This window comes from Mastigoproctus giganteus, chromosome 1 (assembly GCF_048544385.1).
Source record: "Mastigoproctus giganteus isolate SK-2022 chromosome 1, ASM4854438v1, whole genome shotgun sequence".
Lineage (NCBI taxonomy): Eukaryota > Metazoa > Arthropoda > Arachnida > Uropygi > Thelyphonidae > Mastigoproctus > Mastigoproctus giganteus.
The window spans coordinates 64,238,530-64,264,268 of NC_143575.1; the positions used below are offsets into that span (position 1 = coordinate 64,238,530).

Below are 25,739 nucleotides of genomic sequence, written 5' to 3' on the forward strand. Positions count from 1 at the left end.
TTGCTTTACTTGTTTACTTACTATTTGATCTTGTTTGACTTATTTTATTTATTTATTTATTTTTTATATATAATTCTTGGAACTTACTGCAATGCTCAGTACACCGTTACAGTAGACTCTTCCTCCACACGTATTATACTGTGTATGTGTGTGCACATTCATTTGAATAGGTGTATAAACCAATCCATTCAATATACTGAAATTAGTATTAGCCTTATAGTGCAAGGAAGCCACAGACTTTTGCTGCACTACCAAAAAAAAAAAAAGAGAGAGAGAGAGAGAGAGAGAGAGAGAGAGAGAGAGAGAGAGAGAAAATTATATACTTCTCTCCTTGTGTAGATAACTATCCAGTTGACCTTCCAATTTCTTTAAATTGCCGGCTTCAACTCCCTGTAGAGGCAGCTTGTTCCTGTAATTAATGACTCGCTGGCTAAAAGGAAACTTCATCTCATAGGTGCCTAGCCTCCAGATGCTGAAATTTACAGAACTTAAGCCTATTTTGGTAACAGCAACCCATTGTTCCACTCACTAATCTTATTGCCCTTCTCTGCACTCATTCTAGTAGTTCAACATCTTTCCTAAAATGAGACCTCCAGACCTGTATGCAGTGCTCAAGGTGTGGCCTGACTATTGTCTTATACAAGGGGATGATCACTTCCAATCCCTGCTAGCAAAATTTCTCTATACCATTGACAGAACCCCATGACCTGGTCTGGTAGCTTGTCTACACTGCTCAGAAAACTTCATATCTGACTGCACAATTATTCCCGGGTCTCTTTTATTCTCCACTGTGCTGAGTTTAGTACCACACAGTTGGTATGTTATTCTGGGGGTTACTGCTGCTCATATGCAGTACTTCACATTTGTCAATTTTAAACTTCAGTTGCCAACCCTCAGCCCATCTGTTCAACTTTTCTACATCCTGTTGAAGTAGTGTACCATCCTTACTGTCATTAACATCCCTGCCAACCTTCGTATCATCTGCAAACTTAGACATTAAGCCTGAATATACCTTCATTAATATCATTGATAAATACAGATAAAACAATGAGCCCAACACGCACCCCTGGGGAACTCCACTAATAACATTATTCCCAGAAGAGCAGTGTCCTCGAGCCCGTCACCACCAAATACGTAGGATGTGGAAAGGTCAGGGAATGACCACCGCGTATCCCGGAGCAATATGGCCTTAGTTGCTAATGCTCCTAAAAACCAAATAACAAACAAGAGCAGTGTCCATTGATTACCACTCTCTGTCTTCTCCCACTCAACTATCCTTTTATACATTGTAGCTACTTGCTCTTAATGCCATACTGCTCCAACTTGTACAGTAGTCTTCCATTTGTAACAGTATCAAAAGCTTTCCTAAAATCCAAGTATATATCAAAATTATTTTTGTAACCAGTTCCTTTGTGACAACATCATATTATCCAATCAGTCTGGTGAGACAAGACTTCCCCTTAACAAACCCATGCTCTGCCTGAACTGTAACTGCAGTCTTGTCTAGATGATCCTGCAGTGCTTCCTTTACCAGTGACTATTATTTTCCCTGGAATTGAAGTTACACTAACAGGTCTGTAATTACTTGTGTCCCCTTTTGATTCCCCTTGGTGAACTGCGGATACCTTTGCACATTTCAAGTCGGGAACTGTGCATAAAAGTTTTCATAATTATGGCTAAGGGTTCTACTCAGGTAGCTGACAAACTGAATGTGAATTTTCTTAACCTTCAGTTTGTCAGCTACCTGAGCCGAATCCTGAACAACCAAACCATTGATATCAAGTGGACCAATCTCATTCATCCTCTTCCTTCTAGAGCTTACATAACTGAGGAAGTCTTTACTGCTTTTCTTTGCATCCTTTGCTAAACTTTTCTCGTATGCTGCCTTTGCTTGCCTAATGTTTTTTGTGACTTGATTACAGACTATCTTATATCTACCATAATTTATATGTGTCTCCTGATAATTTATATGCATCCCATGCATTTTTCTTCTCTGCCATGAATCTCATGAGTTCATCTGGCATCCATTTAGGCCTAAACCTGGAACAATATTTCTTAGTTGGTATGACTGCCACTAGCTTCCAAGATTAATTCCTTGAGTGCTTCACATTTAGAATTTACTGTTGGGTAACATCATCAACCATGTTTTCACTGTATAGAATTTAAAAATCCCTGTGACCACTATAGTGACCTTTTTGAAAGCAAAAGCCCTTTGCTTTACCCCTGATGGTAGTTACATCTTTAAGCAAATCCCACAGCAGTACACTGTTATCACTGTCACCTAGTGGTTCCTTTATCTGCAGATTCTTATTGTATGAATAATCACTGCTTATAATGAGATCAAGAGTATTACTCCCTTTGGTTGCCTCCCGAACATGCTTCTGTAGAAAACAATCATCCAATAAATCCACAAAAGTCTTGCTAGTGTGCGAGTGACCAATCTATATCTGGTTAGTTAAAATCCCCCATTATAAGAAAATCTGATTTACTGACCATGTTGTTTCTCTGTACAACAGTCATTTGTTGTACTCATCAGAGTTATTAGGCCTATAACACACTCCTACTCTCAATTTTGCTTTCCCAGTGCTTATGTCACACTAAACTGACTCAACACTGCACTCGTCCACCTATGTCAACTGGATGCACTTCCTTAGATTTTGTGTGTTTCTTAACTAACATCATCATCCCTCCTCCCCTTCTATCCTTTCTGTACACATTGTACTCCCCAAATTCTAATTCTGAATTCTTTATCTCTGTGTGACACCACCTCTCTGATTTCCCTTCAATGTCTACCTTTGATGTCTTCACCAGCACCTCAAATTCATCAAATTTATTTACTATACTCCTAACATTGGTGTACAATCAAGTATACATGCACCTGTTCTTACTCTTAGTTACCTTAACACAACCCATATATTTAATAAATAAATATTCATTTATTGCAAATACAGAAGCCCATTTACTTGTTCCATGTTGACTCCCAGAAGTCCTTGAAATTCCCAATGTCTTGTTTTCCAAGGTGCTGCTCATTCCAATAGAAGCAGTGCAAGAATCACTTTTACTTCTGCCTGGGGCTACTGTTAATCTATCAGTCTGTGATCTTCCCCCCAAGCTTGCAGTTTTCCAGACCCACCTTGCACTGCCTCCATAGCATCAGGAAATATTCTTGCATCCTTTCTATTTAAGTGTGTCCCATCCCAGGTAGAAACAGGCTGTCCTGTTAACAAGCATAGATCCTACTAAGAAAAATTCTACCCCGTGAGCCTTGTGCATTCTCTTCAGAGCTGATTTCATTGACAAGGGCCCTCATCTGTCGTGTCTGGTAGAATTGCAGACACTTTCAAATTTAACCCTAATTTGCGAGTTTTTTGAAAATAAAAGTTGTGAATTTAAATAAATTCATGCAAGAACTTGAGAGAAATTGTTGTTTGAGGTGATGAGGTAAGTTTTTTTTTTTTTTTTTGGGGCTGATGCTGTATAAGCTTGCTTTCTTGCATCATTGTTCCTACTGATTTAATACTGTTATAATTTTTATCTGTTTCAAAGCTGATGCAGTGGGGCCAGTATTTTAAGTATATTTAAATTAAGCATGTCTTATGGTAATTAGTAAGTGTATTGTATATTAATGTGGATTGGAGGAACTCTAATCTACTCTTTTAAACATTAATGGTATATGATTAATAAAGTGAAGTGTTTGTTACATGGATACATAATTTATCCTGTATGTCAATTATGTAAAATTATAAGGCATTTTAGTAAATTTACATAGTATATCATATTGCATCTTTGGAATATGATTCGTATCACAGCTCCACTGTTTGCATCTCATGAGAACATTTAAGCAATTAATTAGTTAATAATCATGCTGCAACATCTGAACTCACTAATCATACGGTTTTGTTCCGAAGATTGTTTTTTGATTTTAACAATGTAACTAATATGAATTCCTAAGAAATATTTTAAAAATTGTTGATATCAGAACCTGTTAACATGTGTATTCAATAATTAGTAAATCTCCAAAGTTTACTTCATTCTTAGCAGCTGTTCTGACTTCAGTAATGGTGATTTCTTTCTCATGTATTTATTTTAGTATTCCCCTTGTTCTGTGTCATGCCATTATAAAATGATATAACGTAGTCCAGCTTTGTAATTTGCAGTTTTAATTTATTTTAAATAATCACTTTATACATCCTGAATATCTTAAAGGCAATTTTAGTGTCAAGGTTATAACGAATTTTCCTGATTTTCAGTTCTGTAGAAATATCTTTGGGTTTAGTTCATTTTAACTAATTGGCAAGGGCGTATTTTAGCATGTTGAATGATTTGAAGACTGTTTGTCTTCAAGTTTCTTTTATGGTCATTCAAAATTTAAATAGCTTCAGTAATATCAATTGCCACTTTGAAATAATTCAGGTTATCATATGTTTTCCTTTAAATTTAGCCAGACAACATGGTTCAATGGATATTATCATATCTTCTTCATTTTTTAGATAATTTAACATACTAAATAGTATTTAACATATATTAAATAGCAAATTAAAGAATAGTAAAAATCCTTTTAAGGACATTCTAGATAGTATTACTCTAATTAGTGTGGTTGGCTTAAGCTAGTGCTTCATCTGACATGGAGTCTGAGTCATATTCATGTGATAATCTATGAGTTTGCAAAAGTCAAATGGATCAAATGGAATTATAGTCTTAGAAGTGTTAAGAAGAATTACTTATTTACCTGTTTAAACAAGGCATATTTTAAATGTTCATGCTCAGAATGGCAAACTAAACTTCTAGTTTGTAATTTTTTCCCCTAATTATATAATTTTTTTTCTAGGCTGATAAAAAAGGACCACATTTCCAAACATTCTATGATTCTACTGTTCAGTTCATCAAGGCTTCATTTGCACAGTTGGATGTAATATTGCATCAAGATGCTATTTTAAATGTGATAGCTTTCTTTAACAATTTTACAGAGCAGATGAATTCTTTGCAAGAAAAGCAGCAGCTAGCATCTAAGAAACCGTCTGGAGAAGATGTTAAAAGAGTTGTACCAAGAGAATCACAGATTCAGGAATTATCAATAGAAAAGAAAGACATTTCAAAACAAAAAATGGGTAATTGGGTGTTATTTAATTTGCTACTTTGTTTTGTCATCATAATATAAATTATTTTATTGTCTGTCACAGGCATTCCCTCCCCTTAGCACTCTTAATTTGGGTCATTAAACACAAAGTGCTAAGTGAAACTGAATTAAATGATGGAGATTTATCCACAGGAAATAATGTAAATAATCTTAACTGGGTTGGCATGATCAGTGTTTCTGACTGATTTTAAAGCAATGTTTCTCTTTATAACATTAAATGCAGAGAAACATTTACATCTTCACATATAATTTTAATTACATAAAAAACATTCAATAAATGTCAGTTGATTAGAACACCCCTGAGAGGGCACTTTCTTTCCCATAGTACTGCCAAGTAGGATATGTAAAGTGTATATTTTTTGTAATATGAGAAATAGTGCCTATGACCATGGTATTTTACAGCCATGGACACAAGAAACATGTGCCAGTACAAACAAACAGCTACATAAAATTAATACAGAGGTGTAAATTATTCATGGATATAAAAAATAACTTTTGAGACAGTAAACAGACACTTTCAGTATTTCTCCTTGTCATCAACTGGAAAAGCTTTGCAGCGTTTCCAGCTTGGCTAGCAGTTCAGCCTTTTTCTCATTAATCATGGTATTGGCTAAAAGTAAATTTCTAGTAGTGATAAGGAATACACCTTTTATGGTTGGACTGTGAATTACAGTTGATTGGACATAGAAGAGCATCAAAATGTTTTTTTATGAGAGGACCTCTCATGCACCTAAACACTTGCTAATGGGTAACCCTTCTCAAGGAAGTTATGAGTGAATAGAGCTATTCCAGGGAGAATAATGTAGCTGTGGAGGAAAGCATCAAAATATACAGAGTGCTATAGCAAACAAGTATAGAATAAACCATGCTATAATAGGGGACAACTCTATCGCCAAAGTTGCACGCACGCACGCACGCACGCACGCACACACACACACACACACACACACACACACACACACACACACACACACACACACACACACACACACACACACACTGTGTCTCAAAAATACACGGTATAACTTCAGGAATGAGTTCCTCATATGTAGACAATAAAAATATTTTATATCAACATAGTTCCGGAAATGCTTGGTTCCGGAGCTATTAACCGGAATATCTTATCTCCTGCAGGTAATTTCCTTCATCACAAGGTACTGACAGAATCTGGTGGTTTTCCATTCTGACCATGTACTCAAATCAGGAGCAAGCGGATATGCACTTTCTATACGGTTTGGCGGATGGCAATGCTCTGGAGGCTCGTTGTTTGTACCACGAAAGGTTCCCAGAATGAAGATGTCCAGACAGAAAACATTTGAAGGTATCCATCTCGCCGCCTTTGTGAACATGGGACCTTTACACCTCATGCTGCCGACAGAGGACGACCAAGATCTACGACTCCTGAAGTAGAAGAGGAGGAGGAGATTTTGGATGTTGTGCATGCCACTCCTAGAATCAGCACACGCATGTTTGTTTTCCTGTCTGGACATCTTCGTTATGGTAACCTTTCATGGTACAAATGATGAGCCTCAAGAGCATTGCCATCTGCCAAACCAAACGTAAAGTGCATATCTGCTTGCTCCTGATTTGAGTACATGGTCGGAATGGAAAACCACCATTCTGTCAGTACCTTGTGATGAAGGAAATCACCTGCGGGAGATAAGACATTCCGATTAATAACTTGGGAACCAAGTATTTCCGCAACTATGTTGATATAAAATATTTTTATTGTCTACCTATGAGGAACTCATTCCTGAAGTTATGCCATGTATTTTTGAGACCCTGTATATATATATATATATATATATGTTAAGGGCAATATGATAAATCGGAAAGTATGCATAATTACCGGCTATTATGTATAATTCCCAATAATATTGGAGAATATGCTTAATTTATCAAACATACCGGATATTATGAATAATCTCCAATGCTTATTGGTAATATTGATTAATTGAAATTAGATGCCAACAGAATACAAAAAAAAACAAATCAAAGTTTAATGTTATTTATTATTACAAGATAAACTATGATGACATTTTGAATTGCACAGTTTGTTACTATTTCTACAACTACATTTATTACTGTTGCATTTTCCTTTAGAATTACATTTTTTGTAACCTTGACCACCAAATATGAAAAACTTCTTAACACACTCCGCAAAGATAATTCTGAGTCTGGAACTTCCGCGACACTTATAAATTTTTCATGGCATATAGAAAACTCATTTCTGGTATAAACGTTGGCCAATTTCCCTTTCTTTGTTCCCAATTTATATAGTCTACTATTGTCAATATCCATAATAACTGCCAAGCAATTTCTTGGGTCGCTTCTGGCTCTGTCAACATCAGGAATTCTTATATGTACCGCATCACCTACTTTTCCAGTAGGAAACTTTTTGTTAGACACGTTTATAATTTTTTTAGCTTGTATTTTAAGATTTTCTTTTACTATTTTACGTTTTCTATATATTTGTGCTTTCCTATTCAAAACAATATTATCCAAGTCTTTGTTATTCTCTTTAATATTCTCCTTATTCTCCTCAACGTCCCCCATATTCTCCTCAACGTCCACCATATTCTCCTCAACGTTCTCCATATTCTCTTCAACGTTCTCCATCATATTGTCATTTTCAATTTCAATACTCTTTATGCTAGTGTCTCCTGCAATCTCTCCAGAATCATAAATATTAGATCATTTTTAAATTGCTTCATTATGTTTTCTAGTTCTTCCTCTTCTTTTAAATTAACAACAACTTCTTTGGGAAGCCATGAGGTTTTGAGGCCAATTTTAATGGGAGAACCAAACATAGCTTCATAGGGACTGCATTTAATTCCTTGGTGATATGCGCTATTTTTCATTAATTGAACAAATCGTACTCCTTCACTCCAGTTGTGTGTTTCATTAGTTTCTAGCCACATACTCAATATATTCTCTATGTCCTGGTTTGCAAGTTCGACAGAACCTTGACTCTGGCTGTGCCGAAGTTTACCCTGTACAATTTTCAGTTCTTCCCAAGAAGAACATAATTTTTCGATAACTTTATTTGCTAATTCGCGACCATTATCGCTTTGATGGATAGAAGGAGCTCCAAAAATAGTAAATATATCCAATAAAACATAAGCAACTTCTTCAGCATGTTTGCTTTTTAGGGGACGCAAGTGTATAAATTTTGTTAGGTGGTCTTGATATACAAGAATAAATTTGTCTCCCTTGTCTTGCTGACTTTGCATGTCAGTCAGGTTTAACTGAAACCTACTCTTCATTTCGTTAAACACCATTGGCTTAACCACTAAGCCTTTTTTAGGAACTTTACTTTTCTTCTGACAAGGCTCACATAAGTTTAAATATACCATTACAGACTTAGCGGTTATATTTTTATACTTTTTTTTGAATTTAATTCATCATCCGAATTCTTCCCCCATGGCCAATAGCTATATGAATATTATGTATTGTATCAAAAATTTCCTCAGTGCAGACATGATATTTTATGCTTTGGTTATTTTCTTGAACATGGTAAATCAAATTATTACAATCAATTTTTTTTTTTTTTTTTTTTTTTTAACCCAAACACGAGAGGTATTAGAACCTATAGTACTTAGTACCGTGCTTGGGTTGGAGGTTGAGAAGACGAAAGAAGATATTTGTTGACATTGGACTTGAACTTCTGTAGATTGTAATTTTCAGGAAATACGTATGAAGGAAGGTTGTTCCAGAAAACAGCAGTTGAATGAATAAATGAGGAAGATGAAAAGTTGGTTCTGTGATTTTGAAGTTGGACAGTAAATGGATGTTGGCTGGTGGCGGTACGTGTTCGGACTATTTTGATAGAGAGGGCGGGAATTATAGAAGCCAATTCAGAAGAACAGTGCCCATGGAAGTATCTGTAGAAGAGGCATGCAGCAGAAACAGTGCATCTATGAGAAAGTGAGTGGAGAGACTCTGTTAGAGATGAATCATTAATTAACCTAACTGCCCTCTTCTGAATGGAATCAAGAAGCCTGAGAGAGGTTTTGGGGGCACCACCCCATATGTGGGAACAATATTCCATGGCAGGGCGGATTTGTGATTTATACAGAGTGAGCAGCTGGAAGAATCTTTTGGAAGAAAAGTAACGCCGAGAGCGAAAGAGAAAACCAAGTTTTTTAGATGCAGAGGAAGCAATATTTGTAATGTGCTTGTGCCAAGAGAGATTAGAAGTCAGGGTAATCCCCAAAAGAGATATATCATTTTGCCTAGAAATCGGAGTGTCACTAAAGATAAGCATAGGAGCAGAAGAATCCTTTTTGCGAGATATAAGACAAGACTGAGTTTTAGAAGGGTTGAAATAAACTAAGTTGTCTTTGCCCCACTGGAAAATTACCTGAAGATCGGCATTTAAGGAATTGGCAGCAGATTTTCGAGAACTTAAAACTGATTGAGCAGGACAAGGTTTCTCAGAATGGAAAGTTGAATGCAATGTGCTATCATCGGCAAAACTATGGATAGGATTTCCAGTCAATGGAAGAAGGTCATTAATATACAAGAGGAAAAGAGTGGGGGAAAGAACCGAACCTTGGGGGACACCGGAATTAGTGGAGAAGTTAGAAGACAGTGAGCCATCTGCCATCTACCATCACCCTCAGTGAGCGATCAGAGAGAAAACTGGATAACCAATTACTAAAAACAGTTGGCAAACCATAAGATGGAAGCTTGTTTAGAAGACCTTTATGCCAAACACGATCAAAAGCCTTTGAGATGTCAAGAGCAACTACTTGACTTTTCCATTGAGTTAGTCCATAAATGGGTAACATAAGCCAGAATATCACCAGTGGATCGACTCTGACGGAATCCATACTGGCGATCGTAGATCAGACGGAAGGTTTCTAGGTAGTTTAAGAGTTGACGGTTAATTGATCTTTCCATTATTTTAGAAAGAGTAGAAGTAATTGCAATGGGACAATAATTGAATGGGAGGGATTTGTCACCCTTTTTGGGAACTGGGTGGATATGAGCAAATTTCCAAGCTGAAGGAAAACCACCTTTGGAATAAGAAAGTGAAAAAAGGTGGCAAAGAACAGGAGTAAGTTCAGGAGCACAGGTTTTGAGAACAAGTGGAGAAATACCATCAGGATCTGGAGCTTTCTTAGCATCAAGATACATCAAAATCCTTCTGATATCCTTTTGACGGAAGACCACAGGAGGCATTGAATGGAGCGTGTTAGGAATGGTGGGAGGCATTTTACCAAGATCATTAATACATGAGCTGGAAGAAAAATGGGATGCTAGCAGATCAGCTTTATTCTTGGCTGAAGTGACAACAGAACCATCTGGTTTGGACAGAGTTGGGAGCAGAGATGGGCAAAAGTTGCGGCCAATACTTTGGCAAGAGACCAGAATGCTCGGCTACCATTAGGGCAAGAAGCAAGTTTTCTACTCTTAGCCTGTTCAAACTCTAGTTTGGACTGATTAATAACTGCTTTACAATTGTTGCGAGCTTTGGTGTAGGCAGAAAATGAAACTGAAGAATTAGAAACAAGACAATTATGATATGCAACATTCTTCTCTTGGACAGCCTTAGCACATTTATTGGAAAACCAAGGTTTAGATAAAGGACGAGATTTTAAAGTGGAGTGTGGGATAAAGGATTCCATTCTTGAAAGAATAATTTCACTGACACGATCTGAGCAAACGTTGACATCAGAAGTTTTGAAACAGTAATCAGACCAAGGAAAATAAGAAATGAAGTCTCGCAGGTCATCCCATTTTGCATTCTTGTAATGCTAAAGAATACGAGGTTGGGAATAGCCATGAGATAAATGTTCCATTGGAGAAGAGAAATCACCAAGTTGTGATCTGAAGTGCCTAAAGGACCTCTCACTTCGACCGTGTACTTAGAAGGGTTGTTTGTGAGAAAAAGATCAAGCGTATTGGCTGTATGATTAGGATTGTCCTGTATGCTTGTAGGTAAATGAACAATCTGTGCAAGGTCATTAGTAATTGCAAAAGCCTCAGCATCTCAACCTGTTGGGTCGGTGTGACTAGAAAACGGAAGCCAGCTGGAGTTGTGAACATTAAAATCACCAAGCAAAATTACCTCACTGTTAGGAAAGTTGGACTGGAGAAAGTCAAGTTGCAAAGAGAGGAAGTCAAAGAGCTCCAAGTGATTAGTGGAGTTAGGAGAACGGTAGAGACAACAGATGAATTTGACACAATCAGGTAGAGAGATTTTAAGCCAGAGAAGATCAAAGAGAGGAGATTCGAGTCTGCTGACGAGGTTGCTAGAGACGGTCGTGTTCAAAGCCGCTAAGTGGATTTTTCTTATTTATTGATTTGAAATTATTGTGTTTCTAAAACTTTTGATTTAAATTTAGTAGTATAACATTATTTTGTGCTTTTCTGATTAATTTGGTGTATTTATTCTTTACTCGGCCTTGTAATTGCATAAAGGTATCGGTAAGGGTTTCCACGTGTTTCAACTCCGCTACCGTTCGTAAATTTCCCGCCATTGTGATACGATAGCGTTAGTTGAACTTCGTTAGCAGTTAAATTGTACGTTTAAATAAATACATATAACGACTGAGATTACAAACGTAATATAATTAATTATATTTAACATAATTAATAACATAATATAATTAATAACATAACATAATTAATTATAATTAATTAATAAATTAATAGAATCATGACTCAGACCAGAGCAGCAAAGCAAAAGGTTCAAGCTAATGGAAGTGCTGTGGCTCAGAGCAGAACTGAGGGGGGCAGTTGTCCTCTGACTCACAGCCTTATAAAATGCACTGTTTGCTTGATGTTTGCAGAGCAGTTGGGTACGGGACATGATACTGCCATGGGGGATGTCTTTGTGTGTGCGCGATGCAAGGAGTGTATCGATATCAGGCAACAACTCGGCGTTCTTGTGGGCCTATATGAGAGCTTGAAGGACAGGGTGGATGCCCTCGAAGAAACTAAATTGAGGGGCCCATCAAGCTCTCAGCTGCCCACATCAACGTCAGAGCTTGCACTTGGGCATCGCGTGACACAGAGGCAACCCCCAAGGCAGAATGCGCTGGTCCCGAAGGAACTAGTAGTTGTTGGTGACTCTATTGTCAGGGAAACGGGGAACATGCTTTGTAAAAAAGATAGGTGGAACAGGACCAGGGTATGTCTGCCAGGGGTAAAGGTTGATGACGTTGTAGAGCGAATATCATCTTTTAAGGGCACAAAAGGTGATATAGTTGTACACGTTGGCACTAATGATATTAAGAGTAGGAGACCGGCAGAATTACTTAACAAGTACAGGTCACTGCTGAACAAAAGCCGAGAATTAGGGTTGAATTTGAAAGTGTCTGCAATTCTGCCCAGACACGATAGGAGGGAGTATATGATGAGAGCCTTGTCGATCAATTCGGCCCTGGAAAGATTGTGCAAGGCTCAAGGGGTAGAATTTTATTCAGCCTGGACTGTACTTGTTAACAGGAGAGATTGCTTCTACACGGATGGGATGCACTTAAATAGAAAGGGTGCAAGAATATTTGCTGATGCTATCGAGGCAGTGTTAGGTGGGTCGGAAAACTGCTAGCTTGGGGGGAGACAAAGACTAATAGATTGACAGTAGCCACTGGCAGAGGTGAAAGAGATTCTTGCACTGCTTCTATTAGAATGAGCAGAAGCCTGAAAAACAAGATGCATGGTATTTCAGAGACTGCTGGGACCATTGCGGTACAAGTAAACACATGGGTTGTGTTAGGGTAGCTAAGAATAGAAACAGATGCAGGTATACTTGTGTGTACACCAATGCTAGGAGTTTAGTAAATAAATTTGATGAATTTGAGGTATTGCTCAAAACATCAAAGGCAGATATTGTTGGGATATCAGAGACGTGGTGTCACACAGATATAAGGGAAGCAGAACTGCAATTTGGGGAGTACAACGTCTACAGAAAGGATAGACAGGATAGGAAGGGGGGAGGGGTTATGCTATTAGTTAAGAAACACATAAAAACCAAGGAAGTGAAGCCAGTCGACATCGCTGGACAGTGCACTGTTGAGTCAGTTTGGTGTGACATAAGCATTGGAAGATCAAAATTGAGAGTAGGAGTGTGCTATAGGCCTAATGACTCTGATGAGTATAATAAGGAACTGTACAGGGAAATAGAGTGGGCCAGTAAATCAGAGAGTCTTATAATGGGAGATTTTAATTTCCCAGATATTGACTGGAATTTGGGGGCTGGTTACTCACGCACTAGCAGGGCTTTTGTGGATTTATTGGATGATTGTTTTCTACATCAGCATGTTCGGGAGGCAACTAGAGGGAGTAATACTCTTGATTTGATTATCAGCAGTGATTCTTCATGCATTAAGAATCTGCAGATAAATGAACCACTAGGTGGCAGTGATCACAGTGTGCTGAAGTGGGATTTACTCAAAGAGGTAACTACCATTAGGGGTAAAGGGAAGGGTTATTGCTTCCGTAAAGGCGACTATGATGGACTGAGACAGTATTTAAATTCTATACAGTGGGACCAACTGATGATGTTACCAACAGCAAATTCAAAATGGGAAGCCTTCAAAGAACTTATCGTGGAAGCTACTAGGCTTTACATACCAACTGAGAAATATTGTTCAAGGTTTAGGCCAAAATGGATGTCAGCTGAACTAATGAGGCATATGGCAGAGAAGAAAAATGCATGGGATACTTACAAATTAACACATGACACAGAAGCCTATGATAGATACAAGTTGATATGCAACCAAGTTACAAAGGAGGTTAGGCAGGCGAAGGCAGATTACGAGAAATCCTTGTCAAGGGATGCAAAGAAAAACAGCAAAGAGTTCTTTACTTATGTAAACTCTAGAAGGAAGGGGATGAATCAGATTGGTCCACTTGATATTGATGGGTCAACTGTTGATGATCCTGCTCAGGTAGCTAACAAACTAAATGAATATTTTGCATCAACATTCACACATGAGGAGTTATTCAGCAAGGGGAATGCCAGAGGTGTATTCAACTCTAGCAGTAAGCTACAGAATCTTGAAATAACTGGGAGTAAAGTGGAGGAGAAACTGTTGAAGATAAACACAAGAAAGGCACCTTGGGTGGATGGGATCTATCCAGTTATATTAAAGGAGGCAGCAAAGGAAGTAAGCAAACCCTTAGCCATAATTATGAGAGCTTCCTTGGACTCAGGGGAGGTACCCATAGACTGGAAATGTGCAAATGTGACCCCAATTCACAAAGGAGGATCAAAGGCTGACACAAGTAATTATAGACCTGTGAGCTTAACTTCTGTTCCAGGAAAATTAATGGAGGCACTGGTTAAAGAAGCACTGCAGGATCATTTAGACAAGACTTCAGTTATAGCTCAGACACAGCATGGTTTTGTTAAGGGGAAGTCTTGCCTGACCAACTTGATTGGATACTATGATGCAGTCACAAAAGAACTGGATGCAGGGAATAACTTTGATATTATATACTTGGATCTTAGAAAGGCTTTTGATACTGTTGTACATGGAAGACTGCTACACAAATTGGAGCAGTGTGACATTGGAGGCAAATTGCTGCTATGGATAAAGGGGTGGTTGACTGGGAGAAGACAGAGAGTGGTAATCAATGGACACTGCTCATCGTGGACTAATGTTATTAGTGGAGTCCCTCAGGGCTCAGTGTTGGGTCCATTATTGTTTTCTGTATTTATAAATGATATTGATGATGGTATATCAAGCTTAATGTCCAAGTTTGCAGACGATACAAAGGTTGGCAGGGTTGTCAAGGACACTACTGACACTATGCTGCTGCAACAGGATCTGGAAAGGTTGAGCAGATGGGCTGAGAGGTGGCAAATGAAGTTTAACATTGACAAATGTAAAGTACTACACATGGGAAACAGCAACCCCAGAGCAACGTATCAACTCTGTGGTACTACACTGACAGTGGTAGAGAATGAAAGGGACTTGGGGGTGGTTGTGCAGGCAGATATGAAGTTCTCTGAGCAGTGCAGACGGGCTGCAAGAGTAGCTCATGGAGTATTGTCAATGATATACAGGAATTTTTCCAGCTGGGATAAGGAGGTGATTATTCCATTGTATAAGGCAATGGTCAGGCCACACCTAGAGTACTGTATACAGGTCTGGAGGCCTCATTTCAAGAAGGATGTAGAGCTGCTGGAACGAGTACAGAGAAGGGCAACAAGATCAGTGAATGGAACAAAGGGATGCTCTTACGAAGAAAGGCTTAAGTTTTGCAAATTACAGTGTCTGGAGACTAGGCACCAGCGAGGTGATCTGATAGAGGTGTATAAAGCCTTGAATGGTTTAAGCATGCTCAATGCTGATGGGATTCTTCCTCTAGCTCAGAAAAATCACCTGAGAGGGCATAAATTCAAATTGAGAAAAGACAGATGTAGGATAGACGTACGGAAATTTGCCTTTAGCCAGTGGGTGGTTGGTTGGTGGAACAGACTTCCATCCCTTGTGGTGGAGGTTGATAGCCTAAATAAGTTTAAGGCTCAGCTGGACAGGTATTTTGAACGAACAGAGGGGTGAAGTGGAAGTGGGTTTTTTTTTTTTTTTTGGCTGATGCTGCATAAGCTTGCTTTCTTGCATCAAATGCCTATGCTAATGCTAATGCTAATGATTCCAAATTGCCAAGTCTCTGACAGGGAATATCAGAACGGACATATGCACAAGTACCACCTTTGAGGCAAAAGGAATCATACAGCAAATAATTTGGACATCTGAGATGAGTAGTAGTTGAATCAACCGATAACTGAGATTCAGTCAGAAAAAGTACATGGGGTTTGGATGACTGCAAGTGGAAATGGACATCGTTGAGATTAGAATTGAGACCACGTATATTTGTGAAATGAATTAGGAAGTCCTTGGGAGGTTTAGATCTTTTCGCAGATAAGCTTGCTCTATTATTTTGACAATTCATGGTGTATTCAATAGTAAGAAAAAGTGGGTGGGACATGCTGTATGAAGTAATGAAATTTTTGGATATGGTGTACACATGGTAAGAATATACCCAGATCCTTGACATAACGTGGCCTCGACAATGCTCCCCGCATACACACTACTCTCACTCCCTCCAGTCACTGTCTGGCAGAGTAGAGGTAGCAAGATTATACACTAGCTGATCCGGAAGCCTCCTAGAGAGTTACCAATAGGTTTGGTCCGGTGTACTAACTAGCGGCCGGCCTGCAACCTACTTTAATTATATCATATCATTTGAGTCTTTGGTAATCTGCTGGAGTTTTCCTAGTGGTTTTCAATTTTAGTGCAAAAACGTCATTTATCACCTGTATATATTTTTCTTTCATTATAAAACCTTTGGTACTGCATTTTGTTTCTATTACTTTCGTTAAATTTACAGTAAAACTTTCTTTCATTCTTTCAATGGTATCCGTAACCGTTCACTTTGGCAAACTACAAAAATTTTCATTACATGTTCATTTCTAATTGTTTTTCAAAGAAAACTTACCTATGGACATAAACTAAATACGTTTAAATATATCTATAAGTATAACGTTGCATTAAACGGTAAGAATGCAGACTCAGTGGTCGTTCTAGTTCAGCCCAACAACACTGCACTAACTAAATGCTGATGTGTTGTTGTATGTTGCACTAAACGGTAGAAATGTAGACACAGTGGTCGTTCTCGTTCAGCCCAACAGCGCTGCACTAACTAAATGGCAGTATATTATAGGTTTTAGAATCGGCTAGTTGGCTCGACAGTGCGCAGAAGCACTTCCCATCATTTCATTCATATAATTTCTCTGTCCTATTTATCAAATACACCAGCGAGCGCTGGAGAATATATTAAATGACCGGTATATTTAATAAATTGCTATATATTAATTAAATTCTCCAATATTATTGGCGATTATACATATTAACCGGTAATTATTCATAATTACCGGATTAATCAAATTTACCGTAACATATATATAGTGGCAGATTATAATCTGCCACTGCAGATTATAAAGTATCCTTTAGCTAAAAAGAAATTTCCTTTGAATTTTTTGAAACTTTTTAGTTCATTTCATTTATTCAAATGAAATGAAATCTGTATTCTTCTGAGAAAGAAAATTAGTTAATGTTTTATTTAACATTTTTATGAGTAAGAGGGTTGAAGGGATTTGCCAAACATATGCTCTCAGTAATAAGTTTTCGGAACATATGTATGCTTCATTAGTAAGTTTGTTTAACATGTGTGAGCTTGGGCTAGTGAGTTTTCCACTGTGGCTAGCTCTGTGGAGTGAGTATTTCCGGAATAAGATTTAGCTCCATCATGAAATTTATGAAAGTGAACACTTTGTACATAAATACCTCTAAATGTTTATTTATTTTTATGGTGACTTGGTTATTCAACATTAGAGTGAAATTATTGTCAAAAATCAAATAATGATAAAAGGGAAAAAAAAAAAGAAGAAAACTGGTGTTACATCTCTCTCTCTTATACTGGTAGGTGTCAATTTCTTCCCTGAAATAATTTCAAGAGATTCTCATAGGAAATACGTTCAAAAACTGAGATATGTGCTTAAAAAGTTCTCATCACACTCAGGTTTCAAATATCTTAGGTTAGTGACCAAAAACAGAGACCTGTCGTTAAAGCTTCATTTCCTACATTCCCATTTAGACTTTGTTCCTGAAAACTTGGGAATGGTCTCTGATGAAAATGGTGAAAGGTTTCACTAAAATATTTCTCAAATGGAAAAAAATAATAATAATAAAAAATACCAGGGAAAATGAAGTTCAAATATGTTGGCAGACTACTGTTGGAATCTTGTACGGGAGACACCAGTGGACAATTATATAAGGCAAAACATGACAAAATAAGAGTTATGTTATCAGAAAAATTTTTTTGTAAATAGAATAAGGTTAATAGACCCATTGTTCAATATTTAGTACTGCATGGAACATTTCCTAAAAATAAATGAAACTTTTTGATTTTAATCCCTTCTCCCTTAAAATTGGTGTGTGTTGCAGCAATATGGTTGCCATATTTGAATTTAGCACATCAAACCTACAAGAATGACCCTAAATTTTAACAGGAAGTGAAATTTTTTTTTCTTTTGCCAATCAGTGTTATTATCCTCTCCATGTATTTATGCGTCACTTCTAGTCTGAATTTGTTTAGAAAATTTTGACTTTGATAAGAACAAATGATAAAAAAATGGCCAGCAGGTGTAATTTCCTCCTCTGATTTTCAAAGCAATTTTGTGCTGCCATCTGTTATAAACTTTGTGTACAGTTACACGAAAACAGGGATAATCTACTGAAATACCATTAAGCTGTGTTGATATAAAAGTAATGATTTTTGAAATCACATACACACAGTGGTGAGCTGTGAATATTTTAAAAATGGGCTCGCACTTTTGCCGACTTTTTGATCTGAAACATCCTCTTGGAAGGGGTACCCACAGAGTAAATCTGATCGGTCACGGATGTGATGTCATCTGAGGCATCTGCCAGAGGCACTTCTAATACTCAGACTATTAGTCTGTGTGGAGCACTCACTAGTAGTATGATTAGAGTGCGTGATGCATTTTTTGTGACCAGTACGATATCTCGAGTTCTGACTTTTGGAATTTTTGACTAGTATGATGTCACAATCATACTTACTGCAGTGAGTATGATGGAAGTATTTGTCATATGACTGCAACAATACAAAGATTTGTCAACAATTTCTTATTTTGTCTCGCATTTCGCATGCGCAGCTGTTCAGGGCTCCTAACATTCCATTGTTAGGTGCCCCGACATTTAGATACATTGTTAGGTGTTGAAACATTTAGATACGTTGAAGTATCAAGCATATGTCTCTTACTATAGTTATCATAAATCCATTGTATATTGTCTTCCAGAAATTGTGGAAATTTGTGAATGCTCAATAAGATATTTACAATACAAAAGCTCTTTTATTTCATAATCAATATATATAAATCAAAATAACTAAAAGAAACATGAAGGATGTTTCATGTAAAACTATTACTGCACATGCTCGACAGACACCCAACTTTTTTATTCTTTTTTTTTTTACAACTAGGTAAATATAATGGATACATTTTTTTTTTTTTTTTCATGATAAAATTTTAATATTGCGAATAAAAAATAACATGAAAATATTTCCCATATCACAAATAATGAATTATCACAAAACATTCTAGAATATAAAAACAAATATTACAAAAAAAAAACAAACTGTTCTAGAAAAGGTACACAAAAACACAGATTAAATGAAAAAAATGATTGCACAAATATTCAAGAAAATTTTATTCTAAAAATTGCCATATGCAATTTACTTCTTTATTAATATTTGTTTTCGATCTTCTTCTTTGTTCAAAGCTGAGCTATTATTATGGAGGAATGATTTGACATAACGATCCCGAACAAATTAAAGCAGTGGTTTTCCATTTAGATGTATGGTCATCGTAATCTGCATGTTTAATTGTCAACATTATTCATTCCTTCACGCAATAATATTCATTTCGATGAAAGCTCACTCAGCTTCGGCACTGCTAATTGCAGTGCTTTCAAAGACATTTTTGGCTTTCTGAATTGTAAAGGGAATTTCACTCGATTTTAAAGATAAACTGTCTTTGACAATATCTCTAAAATCATTAATTTTTATTTCATATTTTATCAGAAAACAAATTTCTTATTCAGTTTTCACCATCTTGCCACTGAGACGAAAGTTCTTTCATATTCCTCGATTTCCGTTAGCATATGTTTAAAATTTCGTTCAATAGTATCATTATTTTCTTTATTTCAATTAAAATCATTCTGTTGTATTTACTTGTCACAAGGTAATTTTTTAAATGTGTTCGTACTTTTGATTTTGATTCCTTCAAATTCTTTCCACTTCAACATGCTCTCAATTTTAGCTTCATAATTTCCTTCAAAATTTTTCAAATTAGCAATAGCATTGATAGTTTGAATAATTCATTTATCTGTTTTTACCATAGTGAATCTGTAAAACTTCTGAAAGGTAAGAGAGCTCCTGCAGGATATCAATCATTAGTGCTAAATGGTTAAGAAATTCCAGATTTAAAAGTCGATTTAATAATCTGGAATATTTAGCTTCTGATTCAAAATGTATGCAGAATAATTCCCTTAATCTGCAGTTATCATTCGCAAGCTACAAGCTGCTCATCGTAGCTCTAACACACGGCCAATCTTATTGTTCCCACATCAAGTTTTTAGCAATTATCTTTACTTCGCGCTGGTTTTTTGAAGATCGGTGATATAATGCATACAGTTTTTTTTTTTTTTTTTAATTATTGCCCCTATGCCATTATATTTTAGAACATTTTCTACACACTGAAAGCCTCAACGAAATTTCAAAATCGGTCAACGTTTTATCTTCGTAAAGTTTATATAATATCTTAGTTGCCTCAGTCCCCCCCCCTCTACGTTGCTACTGTCACTAGTTCTTCGAATATTGTGCAAAATGTTGGAATCACACGGATATTCAGATATTGTGACCATGTAAACATAAACAGGAGGAATTTACTGGACGGCTTGGATCACTCACTTCTCCGAAAAACATATGCCCGTTTGTTGTAGTAAACGGGAACCACAACACAGCTTGACCAGAGACTATTATCCATGTTGGGAATCTTCTTAATCTTCTGACTCGTTATAGAAAGCATATTGATTAGTGCGACTTCTTGGTATGTGACTTTATAGGTTTTATAGACACCCCTAACATTGTGAAACAGTAATCCCCTTCACCCTTAATTCGCGCTTTCTAATTAACTAAAGGCCAGAGTTGAGAACAATACATACAAAGTTATCTCTCCTAATCTGTTCGTTACATGGAAATTATTTTCGTTCACACGGAAACTAATGTATTTTAAATGTAATTAAAAAGAGGAATTTAAAAAAAATTCGCTATAAAGAAGTTGGTTAAACAGAGGTCTGAATGTAATTAAATCAAAAATGAAGCAATTTTAAAATTCATAACTGATTTGTTGTACCATTAAAATGCTGGGAATGGGGCCCTGCTCACCCTACCGTAGTTTCGGCTCTGGATACTCAATAATTGCATCCCGGATTTCATTTGTAAAATAAATGGGCTCGCAAAATTTTCAAAAAAAAAATAATGTGCTCTCGCGAGCTCATGTAAGCCCACTACAACTCACCACTGCATACACAGGTATACAAAGCTTGTTGAGATGACATCTCCTTTGTGGTATATGCTTTTCAATTGTTGGATTTATGGGTGAAAATTACTTACAAGTAATATAAATATGATTAAAATATACAAAGTAAAACAGAAATTTCATTTGCTGGGACTTTTTTTATTAGTAACCACAAGGAACGTGTATGTTAAAAAAAATAAAGAAAGAACATTGCATTTCGGTAACCCGAAATCAGGTTGCTGACAAACTGAATAGGTATTTTGCATTGACACTTGCATCTGAGAATTTTTTAGGGTGGGGATGCCTGAAGTGTATCGAATTCAGAGGGAGTCAAATGATTTTGTGATAACTGAGAGGAAGGTGGAAGAGAAATTGTTGAAGCTAAATGTAAAAAAAGTCACCTGGTGTGGATAAAATCTATCCAAAAGAGGTAAGCAAACCATAAGCAATGATTACGACAACTTCCTGGAATTCAGGATCCCTATGGACTTGAGATATGTGAATGTATCCACAGGTCACAAGAAGAGGGAATCAAAGGGTGACATAAGTAATTACAGATGTATTAGCATTGGTAGATGCATATGATGCAAGAAAGCACACTTATGCAGCATCAACCAGAAAAAAAAAAAAAAAAAAAAACCCTCCCATTTTACCTCTATAGTCATTCCAAATGCCTGTCCATCTCAGCCTTAAATTTCTTTAGTCTATCAACTTCCATAACAAAAGATGGAAATCTATTCCACCAATGAACTACCCGCTAGCTAAATGCAAATATCCGCACATCTATTCAACAACTGTCTTTCCTGAATTTGTAACTGTGACCCCTCAGGTTCTTAATTTGAAGGAGAGGAAGAATCCCATCAGCATTCAGCTTGCTCAACCCATTCAAGGCCTTATACACCTCAATCATATCAACTCGCAGGTGCATACTCTCCAGGCACTGCAATTTGCAGAACTTAAGCCTCTCTTGGTAAGAGCACCCCTTTGTTCCCCTCACCAATCTTGTTGCCCTTCGTTGAACTCATTCTAGAAACTCTACACCCTTCCTAAAATGAGGCCTCCAGACCTGTACACAGGTGTGGCCTGACCATTGCCTTGTATAACGGGATAATCACCTCCCTGTCCCTGCTAGCAAAATTCCTATATAAAGCATTGACAAGACTCCATGACCTGCCCTGGCAGCCCGTCTGCACTGCTCAGCAAACTTCATATTTGACTGCACAATTACACCCAGGTTTTATTTACCTTCCCTGAGTGTAGTACTGCAGGGTACGTTTCTATTCAGCTATTGTTACCCATTAGTAGTACTTTGCATTTGTCTATGTTAAACTTCAGTTGCCACTTCTCAGCCCGTTGGCCCAACTTATCTAGATCCACTTATTTAGATAGAGTAGCATACTGACTCTACTGTTGTTAACAACCCTGCCAACCTTTGTATCATCTGCAAACGTGGACATTAAACCTGATATACCTTCATCATTGATAAATATACAAAACAACAATGGGCCCAACACCGAACCCTGGGGGACTCCACTAATAACATTTGTCCACGAAGAGCAGTGTCCATTGATTACTACTCTCTGTCGTCTCCCATTCAACCATCCCTTTATCCATTGTAGCAACTTACCCTTAATGCCATACCTCTACAATTTGTACAGCAGTCTTCCATGTGCAACAGTATCAAAATCTTTCCTGAAATCCAAGTATATGATATCAAAATTACTTTTAGCATTCAGTTCCTTTGTGACCACATCACAGTATCCAATCAAATTGGTCAGACAAGACCTACATTTAACAAACCCATGCTGTCTTAACTGTCTGCAGTCTTGTCTAGATGATCCTGCAATGCTTCTTTAGCCAGTGACTCCACAAGTTAAACTAAAAGGTCTATAGTTACTTGTGTCACCTTTTGAACTCCCTTTGCGAATTGGTGATACATTTGCACACCTCCAGTTCCTGGGGACCTCCCCTGAGTCCAAGGAAGCTCTCATAATTATGAGGTTTGCTTACTTCCTTTGCTGTCTTGTTTAATATAACTGGATAGATGCCATCCACCCCAGGTGCCTTTCTTATGTTTGACTTCAACAATTTCTCCTCCACTTTGCTCTCAGTTATTACAAAATCACTTAGCTCCCTGTTAGAGTGTGATAAATTTCTGTCACTCCCCTCATTGAATAACTCCTCATGTGAATGTAGATGCAAAATACTCATTCAGCTTATCAGCTACCTGAACATGATCATCAGTAGTCAACCTATTTATGTTAAGTGGTTCAATCTGATTCATCCTTTCCTTCTAGAGTTTACATAAGTAAAGAACTGTTTGCCGCTTTTCTTTCCATCCTTTGCCAAAGATTTCTCGTAATCTGCCTTCACCTGCCTAACCTCTTTTGTGACTTGATTACAGACTGGTTTTTATCTGCCATAGGCTTCTGTATCACCTGATACTTTATATGCATCCCATACATTTTTCTTCTGTGCCATCCCATACATTTTTCTTCTGTGCCTCATTAATTCATCTGACATCCATTTAGGACTAAACCTTGAACAGTATTTCTTAGTTGGAATGAAAAGCCTAGTAGCCTCCAAAATCGAGTCCCTGAAGGCTTCCCATTTAGAATTCAACATTGGTAACATCATCAGGTGATCCTACTTTACAGAAATTAAAAACTGTCTGAGACCCCTATAGTCACCTTTATGAAAGCAAAAGCCCTTCTCTTTAGCCCTGATGGTAGTTACATCTTTAAGTAATTCCCACATCAGTAAATTGTGATCACTGTAACCCAGTGGTTCCTTTATCTGCAGATTCTTAATGCATGAAGAATCACTACTGTTAATTAGATCAGGAGTATTACTCCCTCTAGTTGCCCCCTTAACATGCTGCTGTAGAAAACAGTCATCCAATAAATCCACAAAAGTCTTGCTAATGTGCAAATGACCAGCCTACAAGTTCCAGTCAATATCTGGAAAGTTAAAATTCCCCATTATAAGACATTCTGATTTACTGGCCCAGTCTATTTCTCTGCATAATTGCTAATTATACTCATCTGATTCATTAGGCCTATAACACACGCCTCTCATTTTTCCTTTCCCAGTGCTTATTTCACACCAAACGGACTCATCATTGCATTGTCCACCAACATAAATTGGATGCACTTCCTTAGATTTTGTGTTTCTTGACTAACAGCATAACCCCTCCTCCCTTCCTGTCCTGTCTATTCTTTCTGTACACATTGTACTCACAAATTCCAATTCTGCACTGCTTATGTCTGTGTGACTCCACGTCTCTGATATTCGATCAGTATCTGCCTTTGATGACTTGACTAGCACTTCAAGCTCATTAAATTTAACTATACTCCTAACTTTGGTTTTCTGTGCAAGTATATATGTACCTATTCCTACTCTTAGTTACCCTAATACAGCCCATGTATTTACTTGTTCCACTATGAATCCTGGAAATCTCCATTATCTGATTTCCAGGCTGCTGCTCATTCTAATAGAAGCAGTGCAAGAATCAGTTTTGCCTCTGCCTGCGGCCATTTCTAACCTTTTAGTCTGTGTACCCCCCCAAAGGGAAAGTCTGTGTACTCTGTGTATACCCTCTCCAAATGAAATATTCTTGTAGTTTTCCAACCCACCTAACACTGCTTTGATAGCATCAGCAAATATTCTTGCACCCTTTCTATTTAAGTGTACCTCATCCATGTAGAAGCAATCTCTCCTATCAACAAGCACAGGCCAGGCTGAAAAAAATTCTACCCCCTTGAACCTTGCACATCTCTTCAGGGTCAAGTTGATTGACAAGGCTCTCATCATATATTCCCTCCTATCCTGTCTGGGTAGAATTGCAGACACTTTCACATTCAACCCTAACTTGCAATTTTTTTTAACATTGATCTGTACTTGTTGAATAAATCTGCAGATCTCTTGCTCTTAATGTCATTAGTTCCAATGTGTACAACAATATCACCTTTTGTGCTCTTAAAAGATATCTTCTGTACAATGTCATCAACTTTTGCCCCCCGCAGACATACCCTGGTCCTGTTCCACCATCCTTCTTTCATAGTATATTCCCCATCTCCCTGACAATAGTCACCAACAATAACTAGTTTCTTTGGGACCAGCACATTCTTCTTTTGAGATTGCCTCTGTGTTGCCTGATGCACAGGAGTGAGCTCTGTCATTGAGCTGGGCCACTGAGAGCTTGATGGGCCCCTCATATTAATTTCTTCGAGGGCGTTTACCCTACACCTCAATCTCTCATAGATGCCCATCAGAATGCTGAGTTGGCACCTAATTTCTTGACACTCTAGACACCTAGCACACATAAAGGCATCCTCCTTGGCTAGATGATGTTCTGTTTTAGAAAGGTTGGCAAACATTTCACACTTCGCAAATTTTTTGAGACTGTGATGCGTTGGAGAATCGCCCCATTCATTTTTCCCCCGAGTCACAGCACTCTCACTAGTCTGATCTTTGCTT

The 25,739-nt window shown here is 37.4% G+C and overlaps 1 protein-coding gene across 4 annotated transcripts in view; it reads left to right on the plus strand.

Annotated features, from left to right (window-relative positions):
- Vps13 (vacuolar protein sorting 13C) overlaps positions 1-25,739 on the plus strand; it is a 1,645,987-nt gene that overhangs the window by 639,368 nt on the left and 980,880 nt on the right. For all 4 annotated transcript variants that reach the window (XM_090373229.1, XM_090373247.1, XM_090373239.1 and 1 more), the window contains exon 26: positions 4,829-5,108. In XM_090373229.1, coding sequence (XP_090229355.1) covers positions 4,829-5,108 — 280 coding nt within the window. The remainder of the gene's footprint in view (positions 1-4,828; positions 5,109-25,739) is intronic.